We start from the raw sequence: 21,801 nt of genomic DNA on the forward strand, positions 1-21,801 counted from the left end.
TATTTGTTTATGCAGACATGGGACTGGTCCGATTTTTATCGGAATTCCGATATTTTCCTTAGCTCACAGACCATTCTTGAGATCGATGCAAATTCGTTGAGAAAAAAGGGGGGAGGGTGGTGGTATGAACCGTTCAGCTGAAGCTGTCTGCGTCTGAAGTCAGTGCATTCACACCCCAGCACTCGCGTGAACCCATAGGTGGTGGTATGAACCGTTCAGCTGAAGCTGTCTGCGTCTGAAGTCAGTGCATTCGCACCCCAGCACTCGCGTGAACCCATAGCAGTATCATGGGTCGCGTTTGATTGGCTGTCGATCTCCGACGATTATCGCCGGGGCTTAATTATTCACCGATGGCGGTTTGTGGGTTGTTTTGATTGGCTGCCGATCTCCAAACGCCGAAGGTGAAAAAGGTAGCATCATGGCGTCTGGATTCCGTATTGTTTTGTCGGCTGTGGAAGCTCTTACGATCGACGACCAAAGTGTGAAAAACAAGTGGAAAGCCAACTGGCTGTCAGAAGAAGTGACTGTCCCTATCAACAAGAAAGAAAGGCGCCAGCTCATTGGCGACAGTATCGCCAAGATATCCATTCCCGGTCAGGCCGTGTGCACGTGGTGCGACAACGGCCACTACGTGGTGAAATACGGACTTGGTGTAGCATCTATGCATGGGGCAAGCTAGGAAAAGATAACTCTCGCTGCAAACCACGCCCACTCAAAAATCCGGTCGGCGATTTGGCTCCGGACCCCAGGGTCAGGTTACAGCAAAGTACGTCGTTTTGAGTGGTTGGTTGTGGACGATACTGACCGGTACCACTAGCAGATACATAGGGCTAGAGGTGCATCGACATTTTTTTGGCCATGTCGCGAGAATTCTATAAAATAAATGCAAACGAACTTTTGTCATTTTTATATTTAGTCAAGTTTTGACTAAATATTTTAACATCGAGGGGGAATCGAAACGAGGGTCGTGGTGTATGTGCGTGTGTGTGTGCGTGCGTGTGTGCGTGTGTGTAGAGCGATTCAGACTAAACTACTGGACCGATCTTTATGAAATTTGACATGAGAGTTCCTGGGTATGAAATCCCCGAACGTTTTTTTCATTTTTTTGAGTCACTTGAGAAAAAGTGACTCTATGTAATCGGTCAGTGTTAGTCTGTCCGGCCGGCCGTCCGGCCGGCCGTCCGTCCGGCCGGCCGTCCGGCCGGCCGGCCGTCCGTAGACACCACCTTAACGTTGGACTTTTCTCGGAAACTATCAAAGCGATCCGGCTCATATTTTGTTTAGTCGTGACCTCCAATGACCTCTACACTTTAACGATGGTTTCGTTGACCTTTGACCTTTTTCAAGGTCACAGGTCAGCGTCAAAGGAAAAATTAGACATTTTATATCTTTGACAAAGTTCATCGGATGTGATTGAAACTTTGTAGGATTATTCTTTACATCAAAGTATTTACATCTGTAGCCTTTTACGAACGTTATCAGAAAAACAAGGGAGATAACTAGCCTTTTCTGTTCGGCAACACACAACTTAACGTTGGGCTTTTCTCGGAAACTATAAAAGTGACCGGGCTCAAATTTTATGTGAACGTGACTCCCAGTGACCTCTACACTTTGACGTCTGCTTTGGTGACCTTTGACCTTTTTCAAGGTCACAGGTATGTCTTGAAGGAAAAAAATTGAAATATCATATCTCTGAAACTATTCATCGGATTTGATTCAAACTTTATAGGATTATTCTTTACATCAAATTATTTACATCTGTATTGTGTTGTGAATAGCAATTTCTTCCTGTCCATCTGATGCCTCATATAGTATTCAGAACTGCGAAAGTGACTCGATCGAGCGTTTGCTCTTCTTGTTTATAAATGTCTTTGATGACGTCATATCCGGCTTTTCGTGAAAGTTGAGGCGGCACTGTCACGCCCTCATTTTTCAACCAAATTGGTTGAAATTTTGGTCAAGTAATCTTCGACGAAGCCCGGGGTTCGGTATTGCATTTCAGCTTGGTGGCTTAAAAATTAATTAATGACTTTGGTCATTAAAAATCTGAAAATTGTAAAAAAAAATAAAAATTTATAAAACGATCCAAATTTACGTTTATCTTATTCTCCATCATTTGCTGATTCCAAAAACATATAATAATGTTATATTCGGATTAAAAACAAGCTCTGAAAATTAAATATATAAAAATTATTATCAAAATTAAATTGTCGAAATCAATTTAAAAACACTTTCATCTTATTCCTTGTCGGTTCCTGATTCCAAAAACATATAGATATGATATGTTTGGATTAAAAACACGCTCAGAAAGTTAAAACAAAGAGAGGTACAGAAAAGCGTGCTATCCTTCTTAGCGCAACTACTACCCCGCTCTTCTTGTCAATTTCACTGCCTTTGCCATGAGCGGTGGACTGACGATGCTACGAGTATACGGTCTTGCTGAAAAATTACATTGCGTTCACTTTCATTCTGTGAGTTCCACAGCTACTTGACTAAATATTGTATTTTCGCCTTACGCGACTTGTTTCTTTTTGCGATAGGGCGAGTGCACCACCGAAATTAGTTGATGAGAACGTAGTCGGGTGTTTCATCTTTCATTAGCAACTGAAAAAATAAGGGGAAAGTTTTGTGTGTGTGTGTGATTGTTATAAATCACACTTTTGTTTGAAATGCTAAAACATATTATTCTTGTGGGTTTTATAGCTTTTTAAAAAGGCATGATCTCATTTTTTGCTATCAGGAGAGGCCCCAAAATGGCCTTTATAATTCTAACATTCATTTTCCGTCAGGAGGGCTTCGCCCCCCTGAACCCCCTCCCGGGGCGTTGCCCCTGGACCCCGGCTCACTTTCAATCAATCAATGAGGCTTATATCGCGCATATTCCGTGGGTACAGTTCTAGGCGCTCTGCAGTGATGCCGTGTGAGATGAAATTTTATACGGCCAGTAGATTGCAGCCATGTCGGCGCATATTTACTTTTCACGGCCTTATTCCAAGTCACACGGGTATGGTAGACAATTATTAACTGTGCCTAAGCAATTTTGCCAGGAAAGACCCTTTTGTCAATCGTGGGATCTTTAACGTGCACACCCAATGTAGTATACACGGGGGGTGGTTCGGACACCGAAGAGAGTCTGCACACAAAGTTGACTCTGTGAAATAAATTTCCGCCGAACCTGGGATCGAACTCACGCTGACAGCGGCCAACTGAATACAAATCCAGCGCGCTACCAACTGAGCTATATCCCCATTTGCTGGTCTCATGTCTGTTATGTGAAAGTGTACTTACAGGAAAACAGATGTTTTTTTTATTGTATAATTCATTATGGATAGTCAATTCCTTGATATTTTAGATAAAAGAAGTCATGACTGAATAATATATTTTAAGTTATTGAGAGATCCCAGTGCACTAAGGGATTTATAGAGCAAATCGAGAAAATTCATTATTGAACGAAGCGCATAGCGCTGAGTTCAATAATTATTTTCGAGATTTGCTCTATAAATCCCTTAGTGCACTGGGATTGTTTCAATAACGATGTTGTCGGTACCGCCAGAGAAAAAAGAAGATACAACACGCACATTTTGCTACGCACATTTGAATAGGCATAACTGTGTGGTCAGGTCGTGGAAGATCTACTTTTGTGTGGGCTGTCTCAAGTGTGTCGTGCTTTCATCACACGCAAACTCTTCAGGGATGTTGCTACAAATTCATACCTATAGGACAAATGTCCTGAGTTCTTCAGCATCAATAGGACATTTGACCGCTTTCAGAAAGTTTAATAGGACATTATGAATTTGCGCCAAACAGCTTATAACATTCCATGGAATTGTTCCAAAGTCATGCGCCCACACACACACGCACACCCACACACACCCTCGCGTGCGCGCTGTAGAACACACACATAATATAGTAAATACATCAACAAGGTGTGCGTATAATGTTGTATTTGTTATGTTTCAAAGAAACCACAAAAAAGAATCGTCGCGATATAACCTTCGTGGTTGAAAACGACGTTAAACACCAAATAAAGAAAGAAAGAACAAAAAAGAAACCAACATGAACAACTTCAGAGCCGCTGGAGTTGTCTCCCGTACTCCTGTAGCATGCACTGATGTATTCTAAAAATATTCCACTATTTTTAGATCAGTGCGCTGCACCGAGACGGTTATAAATACCCAAACGGCGCATACCGCAAACGGTTCGTGAATTCCCGACAAAAGAAAAGATCCGCATGCGGCACGGGCAACTTCAGTGTCAGCTGAACACGAGAGCGTTCGGTCTTTTAGAAGATTTGTATCTTGAAATGAAAATTAACGAATATCGCGCTGTCCGAAGGAATGGAGTACATATCGGACAATGACCACGCTCAGGCTAAAACGATAGGACATCTGACCGACATGCGGCAATGTGAATCGGACATTTGGGGATTTTCATCAATAAATGTCCGATGTCCGACGCCTAACGACATCCCTGACTCTTGTTTTAATTGCTGTTGGTAAATTCCAGTGTAGCGTTTAAGCTAAACAGGGATGATCTTTCAGAGAGACCTCATTTGAACCCGGAGAAAGGACTGTGTTCTTATCCCGCAGTGGGGCACTGCGGTTATGAAATTAAAGGCCCCTCCTGTTTTTGGAACCGCAGGAGCTTTCTAGTTTGCTGTTAGGTAGATTTTTGGTTCCTCCTTCCTGTCATGCTCTCTTTTTCTTCATGAATTCTTTTCTTTTTTCTGCCTTCTTGCTCATTCACCTGTATTTTTTCCAAAAATCTCTTCTCTTGCCGCTTGTCTCGCGATTCATGTATAGTTTAATCTGTTAGTGTTCTGATGTAAGTCCAGCAGTAGATAGGTTAAGCCTATTTTAACATACTGGAAACTGGTAATCTTCCAGTAGGTATTAATTTAGTTTTACTAAAGCCTGCTGGGACACAAGTAATGGGTTAGTGCATTTGTAAACAGGAATCGCTTGACAAGTGGCCCCCTTCATCCCCCCCTTCCTCGTCCTGATATGGCTCTGCGTAGTCGGCTGGACGTTAAGCAACAAATAAACAAACAAACAAACTGTGTTCTTCGTTATTTGCGATTCGATACCTCTAGTCGCGCTTTGACCGATTGACTGTGCAGAGTGACTCCCCTTGAATTGGATAACCCCCAAAGTCGACGGTTAGCACATTTTCAAAATAAATGTGGCATGTTTCTCGTGTGGTATCTTCACTCATCGGGGAGTCTGATACTAAATATGAACGGTAAGAATGCTCTGAACCCTACACGTATTATATCCCCATCGTTTTTTCGTTCACATTTGCCCAACATGTTAGTTTGCTGAGCGGGGTTTATGTCGTCTGCAAGGCTAGGGCAATCGAACCACTGCAGCCTTCATTCCAAAAACAAAAATTGCTCGTCACGTTGCACTGAGTCTGCACACATGAGGCAGGCTGGTAATAAGTCATATATGGTACGGACGTTCTAAACCCTACACGTTTTCGATTCTGATTGTTGTTGCCTTGAAATAATAATTCGGAAGCCACTCATTTACTGAACTGATGCAGTCGTATTTCAGTGTAGTCTGCTACGTATATTCCAAATACTGATCTAGCTGGTTCGTTATCGGAATAACACTTGTGTTTTCTGTTAGCTGCTGGGAATTGTATACTAACTCATCATTTGGTAATGTGGATAATAAGCTACGGCATAATTATGAGAAGAATCTTCGCAAGTCGAAACTGAAAAATTAGACACAGCGGGTTCTATTTTTAGATCTGTGGCACAGGCACATGCTGCAATCTGTCAGAAAAAAAACCCACTTCTGCTTTAATTGAGAAGCAGGAAATTTATGGTATTTTGGTATTGTGGAGAATATAAGCTACATGTCATTAATTAATTCTGAGGATGAGAGTACAGTCTCGCTTAGACAAAGGGCGGAAGAATACGCTCTGTGGAAAAGTTAGCGCACTCCATTGGAGTGCGCTAACAGTTTTAGCGCATCGCCATTAGCCAATCAACTGGTTCACATCAGTCATGTGACACCAGTATTTACTGACAATAAGTATTACTAGCTTAAGAAATTCCTCAAGCTGTCAGATTTCTCGATTTCTTGTTATCAAGAATCAGTCTTCTTCTTCTTCTGCGTTCGTGGGCTGAAACTCCCACGTACACTTGTGTGTTTTGCACGAGTGGAATTTTACGTGTATGACCGTTTTTACCCCGCCATTAAGGCAGCCATACGCCGATTTCGGAGGAAGCATGCTGGATATTTTCGTGTTTCTATAACCCACCGAACTCTGACATGGATTACAGGATCTTTTCCGTGCGCACTTGGTCTTGTGCTTGCGTGTGCACACGAAGGGGGATAAGCCACTAGCAGGTCTGCACATAAGTTGACCTGGGAGATCGGAAAAATCTCCACACTTAACCCACCAGGCGGCCGCGACCGGGATTCGAACCCTCGACCTTCCGATTAAGAGGCCGACGTCTTACCACCCCGCCACAGCGCCCGTCATCAAGAATCAGTCAAAACAGCTGAAACAAAAACAACAAAAACAACAAGCACCCTCGATCTCACTGTTTTTGTTTTGCTTCTTCTCCTGCTTTAATATTATGCACTGCTTAATTAATTCCCTCTTGGGCGAGGGCTGGATGAAAAAAGATCTTTGCTGTATCTACTCCATTACCCTCGAAAAATAAAGTTGGTTGGTTGGTTCGTTCGTTCGTTCTTTAACTGGGAAATCAATTAATAAATTGGGAGACCAGTTTGGAAACACTTGGATACACTTGAATGTAGAATTGTCAATTAAGAAATTCCTCAAGCTGTCAGATTTCTCAGATTTATTGTTGTCAAGAATCAGACCAAACAGCTGAAATAAAAATGTTTATCAACAAGCACCCTTGCTTAAAAACTACATTCCTCGATTTTTCGTGCAGCAATGTCAGATCTGAGGGTGACTTTGGCAGAGACGGTCCTCCTGTCGCTGAGCATGTTTGAGACGGAGGAGGAGATCACTGTGGATCAGATCAAACCCTACTGGTTGTTGCTGGAGAACCTGGTGGCCGAGGAACGCGTCCTTGCCATCGGCGTCGCTGACCTTGACAAGGCCAAACTGGAGGAACTCTACGACTGGGCCAAGGTCAGAGAGAGTTTTAAGTTTAATAGACGCATTCCGAAAATAACTCTGTTGGGTTTGTATTCTATTGTATTCCTCATCTTCTCATGAATTCAAAAATATATAGATATGTCATGTTTACTGTAAAAATGTGCTCAGAATGAAAGAAAATAGGTTTAGTAAGTACTACGGTCGCGAGGGGGAGGGAAGGCGGGGAGGGGATGGATGGATGATAGATGGGGAGGGGGAGGGAAGGCGGGGAGGGGATGGATGGATGATAGATGGGGAGGGGGAGGGAAGGCGGGGAGGGGATGGATGGATGATAGATGGGGAGGGGGAGGGAAGGCGGGGAGGGGATGGATGGATGATAGATGGGGAGGGGGAGGGAAGGCGGGGAGGGGATGGATGGATGGATGATAGATGGGGAGGGGGAGGGAAGGCGGGGAGGGGATGGATAGATGGATGATAGATGGGGAGGGGGGAGGGAAGGCGGGGAGGGGATGGATGGATGATAGATGGGGAGGGGGAGGGAAGGCGGGGAGGGGAGGGATGGATGATAGATGGGGAGGGGGAGGGAAGGCGGGGAGGGGATGGATGGATGATAGATGGGGAGGGGGAGGGAAGGCGGGGAGGGGATGGATGGATGATAGATGGGGAGGGGGAGGGAAGGCGGGGAGGGGAGGGATGGATGATAGATGGGGAGGGGGAGGGAAGGCGGGGAGGGGATGGATAGATGGATGATAGATGGGGAGGGGGAGGGAAGGCGGGGAGGGGATGGATGGATGATAGATGGGGAGGGGGAGGGAAGGCGGGGAGGGGATGGATGGATGGATGGATGATAGATGGGGAGGGGGAGGGAAGGCGGGAGGGGAGGGATGGATGATAGATGGGGAGGGGGAGGGAAGGCGGGAGGGGAGGGATGGATGATAGATGGGGAGGGGGAGGGAAGGCGGGGAGGGGATGGATGGATGATAGATGGGGAGGGGGAGGGAAGGCGGGGAGGGGATGGATGGATGATAGATGGGGAGGGGGAAGACAAACTACTTTGTTGCTTGCATACTTGTCTAGTGTTGTTGAATGACTTTGTTGCCTATAATCCAAGCTGGTTTTTGTTCATTGGAGTGTTTGCTTTTGTTTTGTTTTGTCCTCAGTCTATGTCCGCGTGAGTGCATGCCGGTATAGCTGAAGCCTGAACTTTGATGGGCGTTAAAGCAGGCACAAAGTATCAATTTATGATGATAAATTATCAGTAATTTCAGGCCAGCTTTTCACCAATGAGTCTGATACATGGGGTTTATGGAGTTTACAATGTATTCAGTACGGATAGCCAGTTCTGTAGCATTTGATCTTCAAGTGAACGCTTCAGATGATAAGACATTAGAAACGGACATGCAGACTTAAGAGGATTCTTGGCAATGAGAGACATATATTTTGAATGAGTCTCATTGATGAGAATGTCTCTGTACCTTTCACTGTGCAGGTAAAACCATGCGTGAACCAGGTGAATCTTGCGTCCTGCTGTGTGATGCCTAAGGACCTGGTAGAGTATGCCAAACAGGTGGGCATCCAGCTTCAGACGCACAACGACCCCCCAGGTAAATTCTACTTCTCGTTTTAGTTATGCTGTCAGTGTGTGATGAACTAACAGGTTCAGTCTACCCTTGAATCTGAACTTTGTGGTGTTGCAACACATGAAAGTGTTTCTTTATGTCATCTAAAAAGATGCTGAATTAGACGTGTGATAAAATAGTGATAATTGAAGATCCTTCATCAAATGAGGCTTGGTGCTCATGACAAGATCGAGGAAACAAATGGAAAAAGTGTGCGCTGTAGATCAAGAAATAACACAGTGAGTGAGAGTCAATGTCTATTTAGGTTGCTTACTTCCCTTTATTGTGCCTATGACCCTCGTAAAATTAAATTTGATTTGATTTGTTTCCTCTATCTTGTGATATTTGAAGTAGATAATGATTCTGTGGGTATTTGCATATGAGAAACATGAAGATCATCAAATGAATTCGTATTTGGTAAAAACAAATGAGGAATACATGTGCCTTTAATTGTAAAATAGCACTGAATGATGAATATGATCATACCTGTGAGTCTGAATATTTCTCTTGGCATGATCTAGTGGAACTGTTTGCTGGAAAGTTACAAATGCTGATTATGTTGACTACATAATAATGAATGTGTGTGTCTCTTTAGATAAGTGGAATTTTCTTCAAGGCTACACTGTCACTGGAAAGTCTGTAAGAAAAGATTAAAGAAGAGAAACATTATTTTCTCATATGGATATGATTTTTGACTCCCCTGATTAATCAGGAGAGTCTTAGGAATTAGCAGTGCTAGGCCGTCCAGGAGAAAGTCTTTTATTGGGGGGGGGGGGGGGGGGGGGGGGGGCATTCCAACGTAATGTTTTGAGTGAAATGGGACATGACGAAGGGGAGTCGTATGAAGCATTTCCTTTTTTGTTTTGCTGGTTATTGTTTTTCAGCCAGTCTGCATGTAAAGTTATTGTAGAAAGTGAATAGCATTTTCTTATTCTTGCAGAGTTGATTCCAAGCAATCGGCTGCAGGAGGCCATACGTCAGTGCGGCACAGAGCAGGATGGCTACGGCTGGTCAGCGCTGTGGCTCACTCGCTGCACTGTCCTGGTCAAGTGTCGCAGTATCATCAAGAGCAAGAACTACGTCCTCAGAGCCATCAGGGATCCACATCGGCGGATGTAAAATGAATTTGAAGAATGCATACCTTCTCTAGCATTGTATGATCTTGTTTCCTTTTTAGAGTGCTGCAGAGGAACGCTTTGCTCATATCAACCAGTGTGGACTGTAGTTGGGTGTGGGTTAGATTTTCAGATGTTATATCAATACAGTGGAACCTACCCCCCTTTTAAGACCTCCGCAAATCTGAGAAAATCAGCTCTTTAAAAGGAGGGAGTCTTAAAATGGGTGTCATTTTACAGAGGTTATGAACAGGAAGTCTGAGAAAACAAGCAGGCATGGGAATTATCCACCGAAAGGCAAATTTCCGCCGAAATATTTTTTTTGTTCTGCCGAAAAAATAAATGGGGGAGGCAAAAATGGTTCTAAAAACTGAATATAATGGCAAACTTGGAGCTCAGATGACACAAAATTGCACCATTTGGGTTCTTAGGAGAGAAACAATTTCTGGGGGGGGGGGGGGGGGGGGGGGGGGGGCATGCCCCCGGACCCCCCTAGTAAGGCAAGGCGATTCGCGCCGTCGACTTAGCTATTACTTACATATTTTCAGCCTTTTTTACTTCTTTGAATTCCCATGCCTGAACAAGGTAAAAAGGAGGGAATCTGACATGTTGGGGTCTTAAAAAGGGGGAGTTCCACCATAGGAAGAAGTTAGATGTGGAATTGAAAAGTCTTACCAAACTTCTTTCTCAGATAGTTTGGGGAGCCTGTTTTGAGAAATTGTTTACACTAGTGTGGTAAGAGCTCATGATGAATGAATGAAAAAATGGATGCAAAAAAAAAATGCATTATTTCACTGCGTTCAAGGGGCTATAATAAATGGATTGGGAGAAAAAAAAGCTTACACCAGCAATAAGTAAATGGATTGGAGGAAAAAGTTGACACCAGGAACAAATACTTTTACTAGTCAAAATGATTTAGACTAAAAAAGATTCTACACGAACCTCTCTAGCTGTTCCCATAAAAAAAAGGAAAGCAATTCAAAGGAATGTTTTATGATGTCAATTGTATTATCGTACTTCATTGCGTCTTCAAACAATCCGTGAATCTGAAATTTCCAAAGCAAATCATTGAGAATTTGAGCAGATATGTCTCTTTGGGTGGAGGACCCCCTCAAAAATGGCCGCAAAACGTGCCTTTATTGGCCTCTGAAACGGTTGACACCGACCGCCTTTGACAAAAAGCTACATAAAGACTAAAGCAGTCAGGTGCATAAAACAAAATGTTCTGAACTGGAAATTGAATGGCCTTTCCAATGGGTGTTAGAAGTGTTTGGTTTGTGCATATTCTGATTTTTTGCAGATTTTAAAATACGGGGCTACGGTTTTTGTTAGGTCGATTTTAGTGGTGACCTTGTTTGACAGGCTGTCATGGGATGCCTATATCAAGTACCATCAATCGGACAAATGATATGTACAGCTGACATAATTACCTTTTCGAACATATAAAGTTCCACTAAAATGAATTGCGTTTTAATGCTTTTCTTAGCGTGCAAAAATTGTTGCAATAATGTTTTGGCCAAGTTTAGTTCATAATGATTTGACATTTTGGGGACAGTGCATAATATCAAACTTGAAGCACTTTGCATTATACGAAGAATTTTTTTTGGTTTAGAGGTTGATTCTAAATGCTGAATGTGCAAGTTCATTTTAGCCTGAATATTGCATGTCATTTTCAAACAGCAGATGAACACTAAGCAGATGTATGCAACCTTTACTTCATGCGATATTCTTTTTATTTTTGTATCCAAGTGTTTTCCGAACTGGTCTCCCAATTTATTAATTGATTTCCTGGTAAAGCGATAGTGGGTGCCAAAAAACAGGGGAGGTAGCAACTCTGCAGGTGTTTTTGCATGACTTATTAGTCTTCTCCCTTGCTTCATGTAGGGAAGGAACAAGAGTGAAAATGATGTTCGTTTCTATGAGTGCCAAGATTTGGGTGGACCCCTTGTATAGATCTGTTTGTGTACCGCTAAAAGATAAAAACAATTACATCCAATATTTTCTGCATTTTTCTAGTTGCTGCCTTTCGTCGTGCATTTAGTTTATGAATTATTCTGCATATAATTATGTTACTTGTCTGGTGAGGTTCACCATCAAAGCCAAGAGCTCCCAGAAAAATATTTCAATCATAACCTCCTGAAATTTTCAATGAACAATAAACAAGATTTTGTTTGAAGTGGAGGGCTGAGGATTCTTACAATATTTACAACCATAGGCTTGTTCTTATCCTTATGATCTGAATACATTTAACAGGTTTTGTCAAAAGGATGATAACCGTGTCTTGCGTTTTTTCAACTGTCCTCTTCTTTTCTTTCCTTTTTTAATTGAAATTTTTAACTTTCATGTCCATGGGTGGGATTCTTCATGTCCATGGGTGGGATTCTTCCGGTATATGCTGGAAATCCGGATTCGTAATGTCTGTGGTGACGTTTATTTGGTTGTTAATTATTCAAATCCTTCAGTGTCTAGGGGCCCCCAGATCCCCCCCTTAAAATTCTTCAGGATTCGTGACATTATTCAGTCCCACCCATGCATGTCTGAGAATCTCCAAATCTCCCCCCCCCCCCCCCCCAAAAAAAAACAAAAACAACAACAACCCCACATACAAAGAAAGAAGATGTACAGTTATGAGTTTAGGTACCATAATGGATCATTTTTGAGTCACTTGAGAAAAAGTGACTATGTAATCGGTCAGTGTTAGTCTGTCCGGCCGGCCGTCCGTAGACACCACCTTAACGTTGGACTTTTCTCGGAAACTATCAAAGCGATCGGGCTCATATTTTGTTTAGTCGTGACCTCCAATGACCTCTACACTTTAACGATGGTTTCGTTGACCTTTGACCTTTTTCAAGGTCACAGGTCAGCGTCAAAGGAAAAATTAGACATTTTATATCTTTGACAAAGTTCATCGGATGTGATTGAAACTTTGTAGGATTATTCTTTACATCAAAGTATTTACATCTGTAGCCTTTTACGAACGTTATCAGAAAAACAAGGGAGATAACTAGCCTTTTCTGTTCGGCAACACACAACTTAACGTTGGGCTTTTCTCGGAAACTATAAAAGTGACCGGGCTCAAATTTTATGTGAACGTGACTCATTGTGTTGTGAATAGCAATTTCTTCCTGTCCATCTGATGCCTCATATAATATTCAGAACTGCGAAAGTGACTCGATCGAGCGTTTGCTCTTCTTGTTGTCTGTCAAACCTAACTCATGTTTCATCATGCACACATACAGATGGGGCCAAGATTAATAATTGCTGATGTCTGATGATCTATTTTTTTTCTTCTATATTTCATTTTGCATAATTTGGCGCATCTGAGCAGATTGAGTATACTCTCAACTCTTGGTTTTTTCAAGGAGTGATTTGTGTGTATGTGTGTGCGTAGATTTTGTTGACATGGTCTTTGCTTGAGCCTGTTTTGCAATGTTATTAAGGCAACAAAAAAAAAATAGTCTGTTTACGGTAACCCGACCGACCCTATTTTTTTCGCGCGACCCTAGATTTTTTTTGGCATTTGGGGGGAAAAAAAACACGTAAAAATATGGTTTTTTGGGAAAAAAAAAGAAAAAAATCCCGACCTACCGACCCTATTTTTTTGGCCTATGTTACCGTAAACAGACCTTTTTTTTTTTTGGCCTAAGGGTCTGAGAGCACAACAATGAGTAGATGTCTTCTGCTGGCTCTAAGAATAAAGTGCTTACAGTGTGTGTGTGAAAGAGAGATACATGTGGGATGGGGGGGTGGGGGTTGGGGTGTGTGTGCAGACACTGAACTTTGCTCTGTTTTAAAAGGCTTCATATTTTGGACTCGGCCTAATATTCCAATTCCCGCAGTGGGGCACTGCGGTTATGAAATTAAAAGCCCTTCCTGTTTTTGGAACCGCAGGAGCTTTCTAGTTTGCTGTTAGGTAGATTTTTGGTTCCTCTTTCCTGTCATGCTCTCTTTTTCTTCATGAATTCTTTTCTTTTTTCTGCCTTCTTGCTCATTCACCTGTATTTTTTCCAAAAATCTCTTCTCTTGCCGCTTGTCTCGCGATTCATGTATAGTTTAATCTGTTAGTGTTCTGATGTAAGTCCAGCAGTAGATAGGTTAAGCCTATTTTAACATACTGGAAACTGGTAATCTTCCAGTAGGTATTAATTTAGTTTTACTAAAGCCTGCTGGGACACAAGTAATGGGTTAGTGCATTTGTAAACAGGAATCGCTTGACAAGTGGCCCCCTTCATCCCCCCTTCCTCGTCCTGATATGGCTCTGCGTAGTCGGCTGGACGTTAAGCAACAAATAAACAAACAAACAAATAATATTCCAATTATCCTTTTAGGATATGAAGAGCGAGGGAGAGATGGATGGGGATGTGAGAGAGGGAGAGAGAAAAAGAGAGAGAGAGAGAGAGAGAGAGAGAGAGAGAGAGAGAGAGATCTTAGTCACAGTAAAAAGTACATGTATGCTCTTCTGCGGTGATTAATTTTCTACCAATGGAATCTGTGATTTTATTATTCTAATTTTGATTGTCCCTCATCATTGTTTATAATTTAAACTCCGGCAAGAGCTAGAGTATATATATATATATATTGACTAGCTCTTTGTACAAGGCTAATTCTCTTGTGTTTTCTATGTGTGAAGTAAAGTATGAAAGCAATGCTAATTGTGACTGTGGTTTTGCTGTTTCTCTATACACACCTCACAGCCCTTACTGCCTACACAATCATGCTCTCTTTCCCCCCGCGGGTTAGGGGGAAGAATTTACCCGATGCTCCCCAGCATGTCGTAAGAGGCGACTAATGGATTCTGTTTCTCCTTTTACCCTTGTTAAGTGTTTCTTGTATAGAATATAGTCAATGTTTGTAAAGATTTTAGTCAAGCAGTATGTAAGAAATGTTAAGTCCTTTGTACTGGAAACTTGCATTCTCCCAGTAAGGTCATATATTGTACTACGTTGCAAGACCCTGGAGCAATTTTTTTATTAGTGCTTGTGTGAACAAGAAACAATTAACAAGTGGCTCTATCCCATCTCCCCCCTTTCCCCGTCGCGATATAACCTTGAACGGTTGAAAACGACGTAAAACACCAAATAAAGAAAGAATCATGCCCTCTGCCATGGGTCTCGCCAGACTTTTTCATGGAATTATACAATCTTTTCATTTTTAATTATTTCAATTTTCTGTTATTTGTCTCATTGCTGGGAAAGTCAGGCTGATTCCTCCCGGTAGAAAAAACTAGCAGTAACAGAGTAGCGCTAACCAGGTATGTGCAAGTTTAGGTGCAACCTGCACTTAGTTGTGGCAGAATGAAAGGTATTTTATGTGCCACAGGGGTGACACAGTGGTGACACAGTGGTGCCACAGGCGTGACACAGTGGTGCCACAGGCGTGACACAGGGGTGACACAGGGGTGACACAGGGGTGACACAGGGGTGCCACAGGCGTGACACAGTGGTGACACAGGGGTGCCACAGGCGTGACACAGGGGTGCCACAGGCGTGACACAGTGGTGACACAGGGCTGACACAGGGGTGCCACAGGGCTGACACAGGGGTGACACAGTGGTGACACAGGGGTGACACAGTGGTGACACAGGGCTGACACAGTGGTGACACAGGGCTGACACAGGGGTGACACAGGGCTGACACAGGAGTGACTCAGGGGTGACACAGTGGTGACACAGTGGTGACACAGGGGTGCCACAGTGGTGACACAGGGCTGACACAGGAGTGACTCAGGGGTGACACAGTGGTGACACAGGAGTGACACAGGGGTGCCACAGTGGTGACACAGGGCTGACACAGGAGTGACTCAGGGGTGACACAGGGGTGCCACAGTGGTGACACAGTGGTGACACAGTGGTGACACAGGGGTGCCACAGTGGTGACACAGTGGTGACACAGGGCTGACACAGGGCTGACACAGGGGTGACACAGGGGTGAGACATGAGTACCATCTCTGAGTCTGCACATAAAGTTGACAAGTGGGCTTCCTGTTGGGATTGGAACCCATGACCTGTGGATCACATGTCCAGTGCTTTACCAACTGAGCTACCATGAGGCCCTTCACTTTGACACATACCCCCCCAAAAAAAACCCACAACAAAACCAATAGTATGGCTGCAGTCTGTTTGAAGTGAAATTTTTGTGCTGAATTAATGAAACTAGTAGATTGACATCCGTGTCACTGAGAAAAAACAATTTAACAAAAACGTCCTGCTTTGCACAGGAAACAGTCAGGTGTGTGTATGATGTGTGTCTCCTGTAATATACAGTCCAACTTGTCCTGGCGAGCACCTCTGGATAAGGACCTGCACCTGTCTATAGCGACCACTTTTTGTCGGTCCCTTGGGTGGTTGTTAGAAAGCAGGCATGGGAATTGTCCGCCGAAAGGCAAATTTCCGCCGAAATTTTGTTTTTTTCCGCTGAAAAAGCAAAAGTGTCCTCCGAAAAAATAAATGGGGGAGGCAAAAATGGTTCTAAAAACTGAATTTAATGGCAAACTTGGACCTCAGATGACACAAAATTGCACCATTTGGGTTCTTGGGGGAAAAAAAATTCCCGGACCCCCCTAGTAAGGCTAGGTGCTTCGTGCCATCGACTTTGCTATTACTTAAACATGTTCAGCCTTTTTTACTTTGTTCAATTCCCATGCCTGGAAAGATGAGTGGACAGATCTGTGGTGGTGAACACTAAACATGATTGCTTACACAACATGGAGTGCACCTAGAAAGGAAGCACAGTGTATGCATGGGTGCAGTCATTTGTACTTGTGCAAGGTTTTTCTTCTCCCTTTATTGTGAATGGTTGAACACGCTAGTGTTAAAACAGGTTTTCATTCGTGAGGAAGGGCTAATTAATTCCTTTATTTTCACTGTGACTGTCGCAACACAATATAATATCGTCACCTCATAAGAAAAATACCTATCTCAGTGTTAGGCATTTCTGTAGTGAAACTACAGGGGAAGCTACTGGGAGGGTATCTATCATGTCATGTGTTAGAGAGAACAAACTCTCAGACCATCAGAAACCATTGCCACGGTAACGTAAGCAAAACTGCCGATCTCGTTTCTTGAGTTAGGCACTTTTTCTCTATGATACAGGAAGACTTGTTTTGAGAATGTGAAGGCATGCAAAAGCTGTTTGTGGTTTGTTATGCAGTTTTGCTGATTGAAAATGTTGCTGTCAGCTCTTTATCTCACGTTTATCCAGCTGTCACCGCTCGAGATAGGCAGTTTGCAACTTTCAGTAAAGTGAGATAGGCAGTTTGCAACTTTCAGTAAAGTGAGATAGGCAGATTGTTCAGAAACCAAAGAAGGTTATTTGCGTTTTTCTCTAAACACCAAAACATGACATAGGCAATCATCTTATGAGCGTGACGATATGCTGTATGTAGTGTTATTCCCAGGCCTCGGTCGTTGACGCATACTTTTATGATTTGACACTTTGTTTTGACCCCAGGCCGGTCGAATGTCCCATAGCTTTGTCAAGTGGGACACGTTTTGACACAACAGTTTTTAAGGTCAGGACATTTTGACCAATATGTATTTACTCTGACTCCTGGTCCAAACCCACCCATTGTCCTCTGTGTCTGGGAACAACACTGTTTATGTAGTAGACATCTTTTGGTTGCAGGCAAACATAAATACAGCCACATAATTCTTTTCTTTGAAATAACATTCATGGCGTCCAACACACACACACACACAGCAACTGTACTACTATCTATAAACAGTGTTTCATAATAAAAGAAAAGTATCCCGGAGAGGCCTTTGCAAGTTTATTTTTGACTGCAAACTGCACAATTTGTTACTTAAATCATCACTACACACACCTCAGTCAGACATTGTGGGTAGGTGTACAGTATATTATATGTACAGCTATCTATTCATGAAATCACAGACCAACAAATGACTGAGAGAATGCCTGTTTGGCGAATGCATAATAGTTACACATTGTTCACTTGAAGAAGGAATGTACAGAAGAAAAGCAGAATGAGTTTTGTAACAGCAAGTAATTTTCTGTAATTTTTAATGTTCTGAACTAATGTTCTGCTATATCTTTTTCTCTATGAAGACAATTAACCCTTACACTGGTGCAATTCTGTAACACATGTTACATAGCCACTGGTGAATTAAAGGCATATGTACGCGCTCCCGTGTTTACAAAGTGTAGTTTGCCCATAATCGATGTCAAACGCACCATAAGACCATGTAATGACGATATGTCGCCATGCGCGGACCATATACATGCATTACAGCTTGTTTTAGAGTCTCAAAAACTTTGGATGTAAACAAAGACGCGGAGTTATTTTCCTTGCGTCAACGCTACCTCTGTTGGCAAATCTATAAATAGGACGATCCAGATCAAAATGAAAATTAACATATCTCAACATTGAAGGGGTCCTAGACCACAATATTTTGCAGGGAACTTAATTTAGCATGTCTCCAGCTGTTGGTAAAGCAATTAGCGGGTATAGTCATCGAGTACATATGGCTTTAACAGAGAGAAAAATAAAGAAAAACGGTCCTATAGGTTTTCGCATCCATGGGAGGTAATCAGAACCAACCAAACAGACTGAGCCAGTAGCGCGGCATATGTCGTGACAACCAGGTTAGGGTCAACTTGTCGTTGGGGATAAATGGACACCCTTTAAGGTACAGTGGAAAACCCCTTAAAATAACCCTGAGAAAATCCAGCATTTAAAGGGAGGGAGTCTCAAAATGGAGGTATACTTACAGAGGGTATCTTCTTCTTCTTCTGCGTTCGTGGGCTGAAACTCCCACGTGCACTCGTGTTTTTGCACAAGTGGAATTTTAGGTGTATGACCGTTTTTACCCCGCCATTTAGGCAGCCATACGCCGCTTTCGGAGGAAGCATGCTGGGTATTTTCGTGTTTCTATAACCCACCGAACTCTGACATGGATTACAGGATCTTTTTCGTGCGCACTTGGTCTTGTGCTTGCGTGTACACACGGGGGGTGTTCGGACACCGAGGAGAGTCTGCACACAAAGTTGACTCTGAGAAATAAATCTCTCGCCGAACGTGGGGACGAACTCACTCTGACAGCGGCCAACTGGATACAAATCCAGCGCGCTACCGACTGAGCTACATCCCCGCCCCACAGAGGGTATGAACAGAACATCTGAGAAAGCAGAGTCTTAAATTAAGGTGGTCTTAAAAGGGGGGTTCCACTGTTCTTTCTTTATTTATTTGGTGTTTAATGTCGTCTTCAACCACGAAGGTTATATCGCGACGGGGAGATGGGATAGAGCCACTTGTTAATTGTTTCTTGTTCACAAAAGCACTAATCAAAAAATTGCTCCAGGGGCTTGCAACGTAGTACAATATATGACCTTACTGGGAGAATGCAAGTTTCCAGTACAAAGGACTTAACATTTCTTACATACTGCTTGACTAAAATCTTTACAAACATTGACTATATTCTATACAAGAAACACTTAACAAGGGTAAAAGGAGAAACAGAATCCGTTAGTCGCCTCTTACGACATGCTGGGGAGCATCGGGTAAATTCTTCCCCCTAACCCGCGGGGGGTTGAAAAACACTGAAAACGCTGAGCTAATGTAAACAGGCATCAATCATAAAACACTAGGCATGATAGCCAGATTCAATAAGCTTAAATAAACATCTTTAAGTGCCACTTTTTTTGTCTTTGGACGGAACATGCTCTCACTGAGGGACAGAAGCGGCACTTATTCAACACGCAAATATTATACTATGAAAATGACAAATCTTTTGTAAGATAAGAAGATAAAAGTAATTTATGTTAAGTGTGCCTTAATTTGACTATTCAAAGACAGTCAAAAGATCACCGTGTAGAATTCAATAACATCACCATACTACAACCTATAAAATAACTTGATATGTTCTTTGTCTTTGAGAAAATGGGTCTTTGAACGTACAAATTAATCTACAACAACCCACCCCACAATCTTGGAGAAAAAAGATTTAAAGCAGAAGCACATACACTATATAAAAAAAAAGGTTTCTTGAAAACAGTGTTGAATCAACTCCCTGTCATAATAAAAACAAGTCGCGTAAGGCGTAATTACTACATTTAGTCAAGCTGTGGAACTCACAGAATGAAACTGAACGTAGTCCGCGGCTAGTGCAAAAGGCAGTGAAAGTGACGAGCCTGTTTGGCGCTGTAGCGGTTGCGCTGTGCTTCATAGCACGCTTTACTGTACCTCTCTTCGTTTTAACTTTCTGAGCGTGTTTTTAATCCAAACATATCATATCTATATGTTTTTGGAATCAGGAACCGACAAGGAATAAGATGAAATAGTTTTTAAAACGATTTCGGAAATTTAATTTTGATCATAATTTTTATATTTTTAATTTTCAGAGCTTGTTTTTAATCCAAATATAACATATGTATATGTTTTTGGAATCAGAAAATGACGAAGAATAAGATGAAATTGTTTTTGGATCGTTTAATAAAAAAATAATTTTAATTACAAGTTTCTGATTTTTGAGTCACTTGAGAAAAAGTGACTATGTAATCGGTCAGTGTTAGTCTGTCCGGCCGGCCGTCCGTAGACACCACCTTAACGTTGGACTTTTCTCGGAAACTATCAAAGCGATCGGGCTCATATTTTGTTTAGTCGTGACCTCCAATGACCTCTACACTTTAACGATGGTTTCGTTGACCTTTGACCTTTTTCAAGGTCACAGGTCAGCGTCAAAGGAAAAATTAGACATTTTATATCTTTGACAAAGTTCATCGGATGTGATTGAAACTTTGTAGGATTATTCTTTACATCAAAGTATTTACATCTGTAGCCTTTTACGAACGTTATCAGAAAAACAAGGGAGATAACTAGCCTTTTCTGTTCGGCAACACACAACTTAACGTTGGGCTTTTCTCGGAAACTATAAAAGTGACCGGGCTCAAATTTTATGTGAACGTGACTCATTGTGTTGTGAATAGCAATTTCTTCCTGTCCATCTGATGCCTCATATAATATTCAGAACTGCGAAAGTGACTCGATCGAGCGTGTGCTCTTCTTGTTAATGACCAAACTCACTTCCTCATTAGTTTGTAAGCCACCAAGCTGAAATGCAATACCAAACCCCGGCCTTCGTCGAAGATTGCTTTGCCAAAATTTCAATCAATTTAATTGAAAAATGAGGGTGTGACAGTGCCGCCTCAACTTTTACAAAAAGCCGGATATGACGTCATCAAAGGTATTTATCAAAAAAATGAAAAAAAACGTCCGGGGATATCATACCCAGGAACTCTCATGTCAAATTTCATAAAGATCGGCCCAGTAGTTTAGTCTGAATCGCTCTACACACACACACAGACAGACACACACACACACACACACACATACACCACGACCCTCGTCTCGATTCCCCCCTCTATGTTAAAACATTTAGTCAAAACTTGACTAAATGTAAAAAGCAATCATCTGTTAATTTCTGTTCTCTTTCCCTATAACCATTGGTTTCAGTGAACTCAACAGGGGTACAAGTTGCCAACAAATCTTATCTTGAATATCTTGAGAAGTCATCATCTTAATGCAAATCATAACTAATTATATGTATCACATCATCATATAACAAGTAAAACATACAAATTGCCAAATGCTTCTTACGCACACACACACACAAAATCATCTGCAGGTAAGCCAACTTACACATTGCAATTTGCAAAATTAAATTAGACAGTGCTCTCCAAAGACACCGCTACCTTTCCTACAAGTTTCCATTTGAAGCTTTAAACGGAAAACACATCGTAGTTTCACAATTCTTCAATGGTCCCCTTTTATGACTTTTATCAGTTTGATCCAGAAATGTACAATGCAAAACAGAGTGATACAGACGATCATAAGCAGAAAGCGGCATGTGTTTGTCAAAAAGTTGACTATAAATGTTGAACATTCTCTGCAAACAATACTGTGTAATACAAAAGGGAAGCAAACACTTCAGAAAACAACAACCACAACATTCATACAAAATAAACCCA

General features: G+C 42.2%; 1 protein-coding gene and 1 long non-coding RNA gene across 2 annotated transcripts in view; both read left to right on the forward strand.

The window, feature by feature from the left end:
- Positions 1 to 13,345, forward strand: part of LOC138948515 (glutamate--cysteine ligase regulatory subunit-like) — a 28,718-nt gene extending 15,373 nt beyond the window's left edge. Inside the window, exons 6-8 of the mRNA XM_070320067.1 lie at positions 6,917 to 7,119; positions 8,576 to 8,690; positions 9,646 to 13,345. Coding sequence (XP_070176168.1) covers positions 6,917 to 7,119; positions 8,576 to 8,690; positions 9,646 to 9,824 — 497 coding nt within the window. The 3' untranslated portion in view covers positions 9,825 to 13,345. The remainder of the gene's footprint in view (positions 1 to 6,916; positions 7,120 to 8,575; positions 8,691 to 9,645) is intronic.
- Positions 1 to 21,801, forward strand: part of LOC138948550 (uncharacterized) — a 338,312-nt gene that overhangs the window by 76,330 nt on the left and 240,181 nt on the right. The window lies entirely within an intron of this gene.

This window comes from Littorina saxatilis, linkage group LG15 (assembly GCF_037325665.1).
Source record: "Littorina saxatilis isolate snail1 linkage group LG15, US_GU_Lsax_2.0, whole genome shotgun sequence".
Lineage (NCBI taxonomy): Eukaryota > Metazoa > Mollusca > Gastropoda > Littorinimorpha > Littorinidae > Littorina > Littorina saxatilis.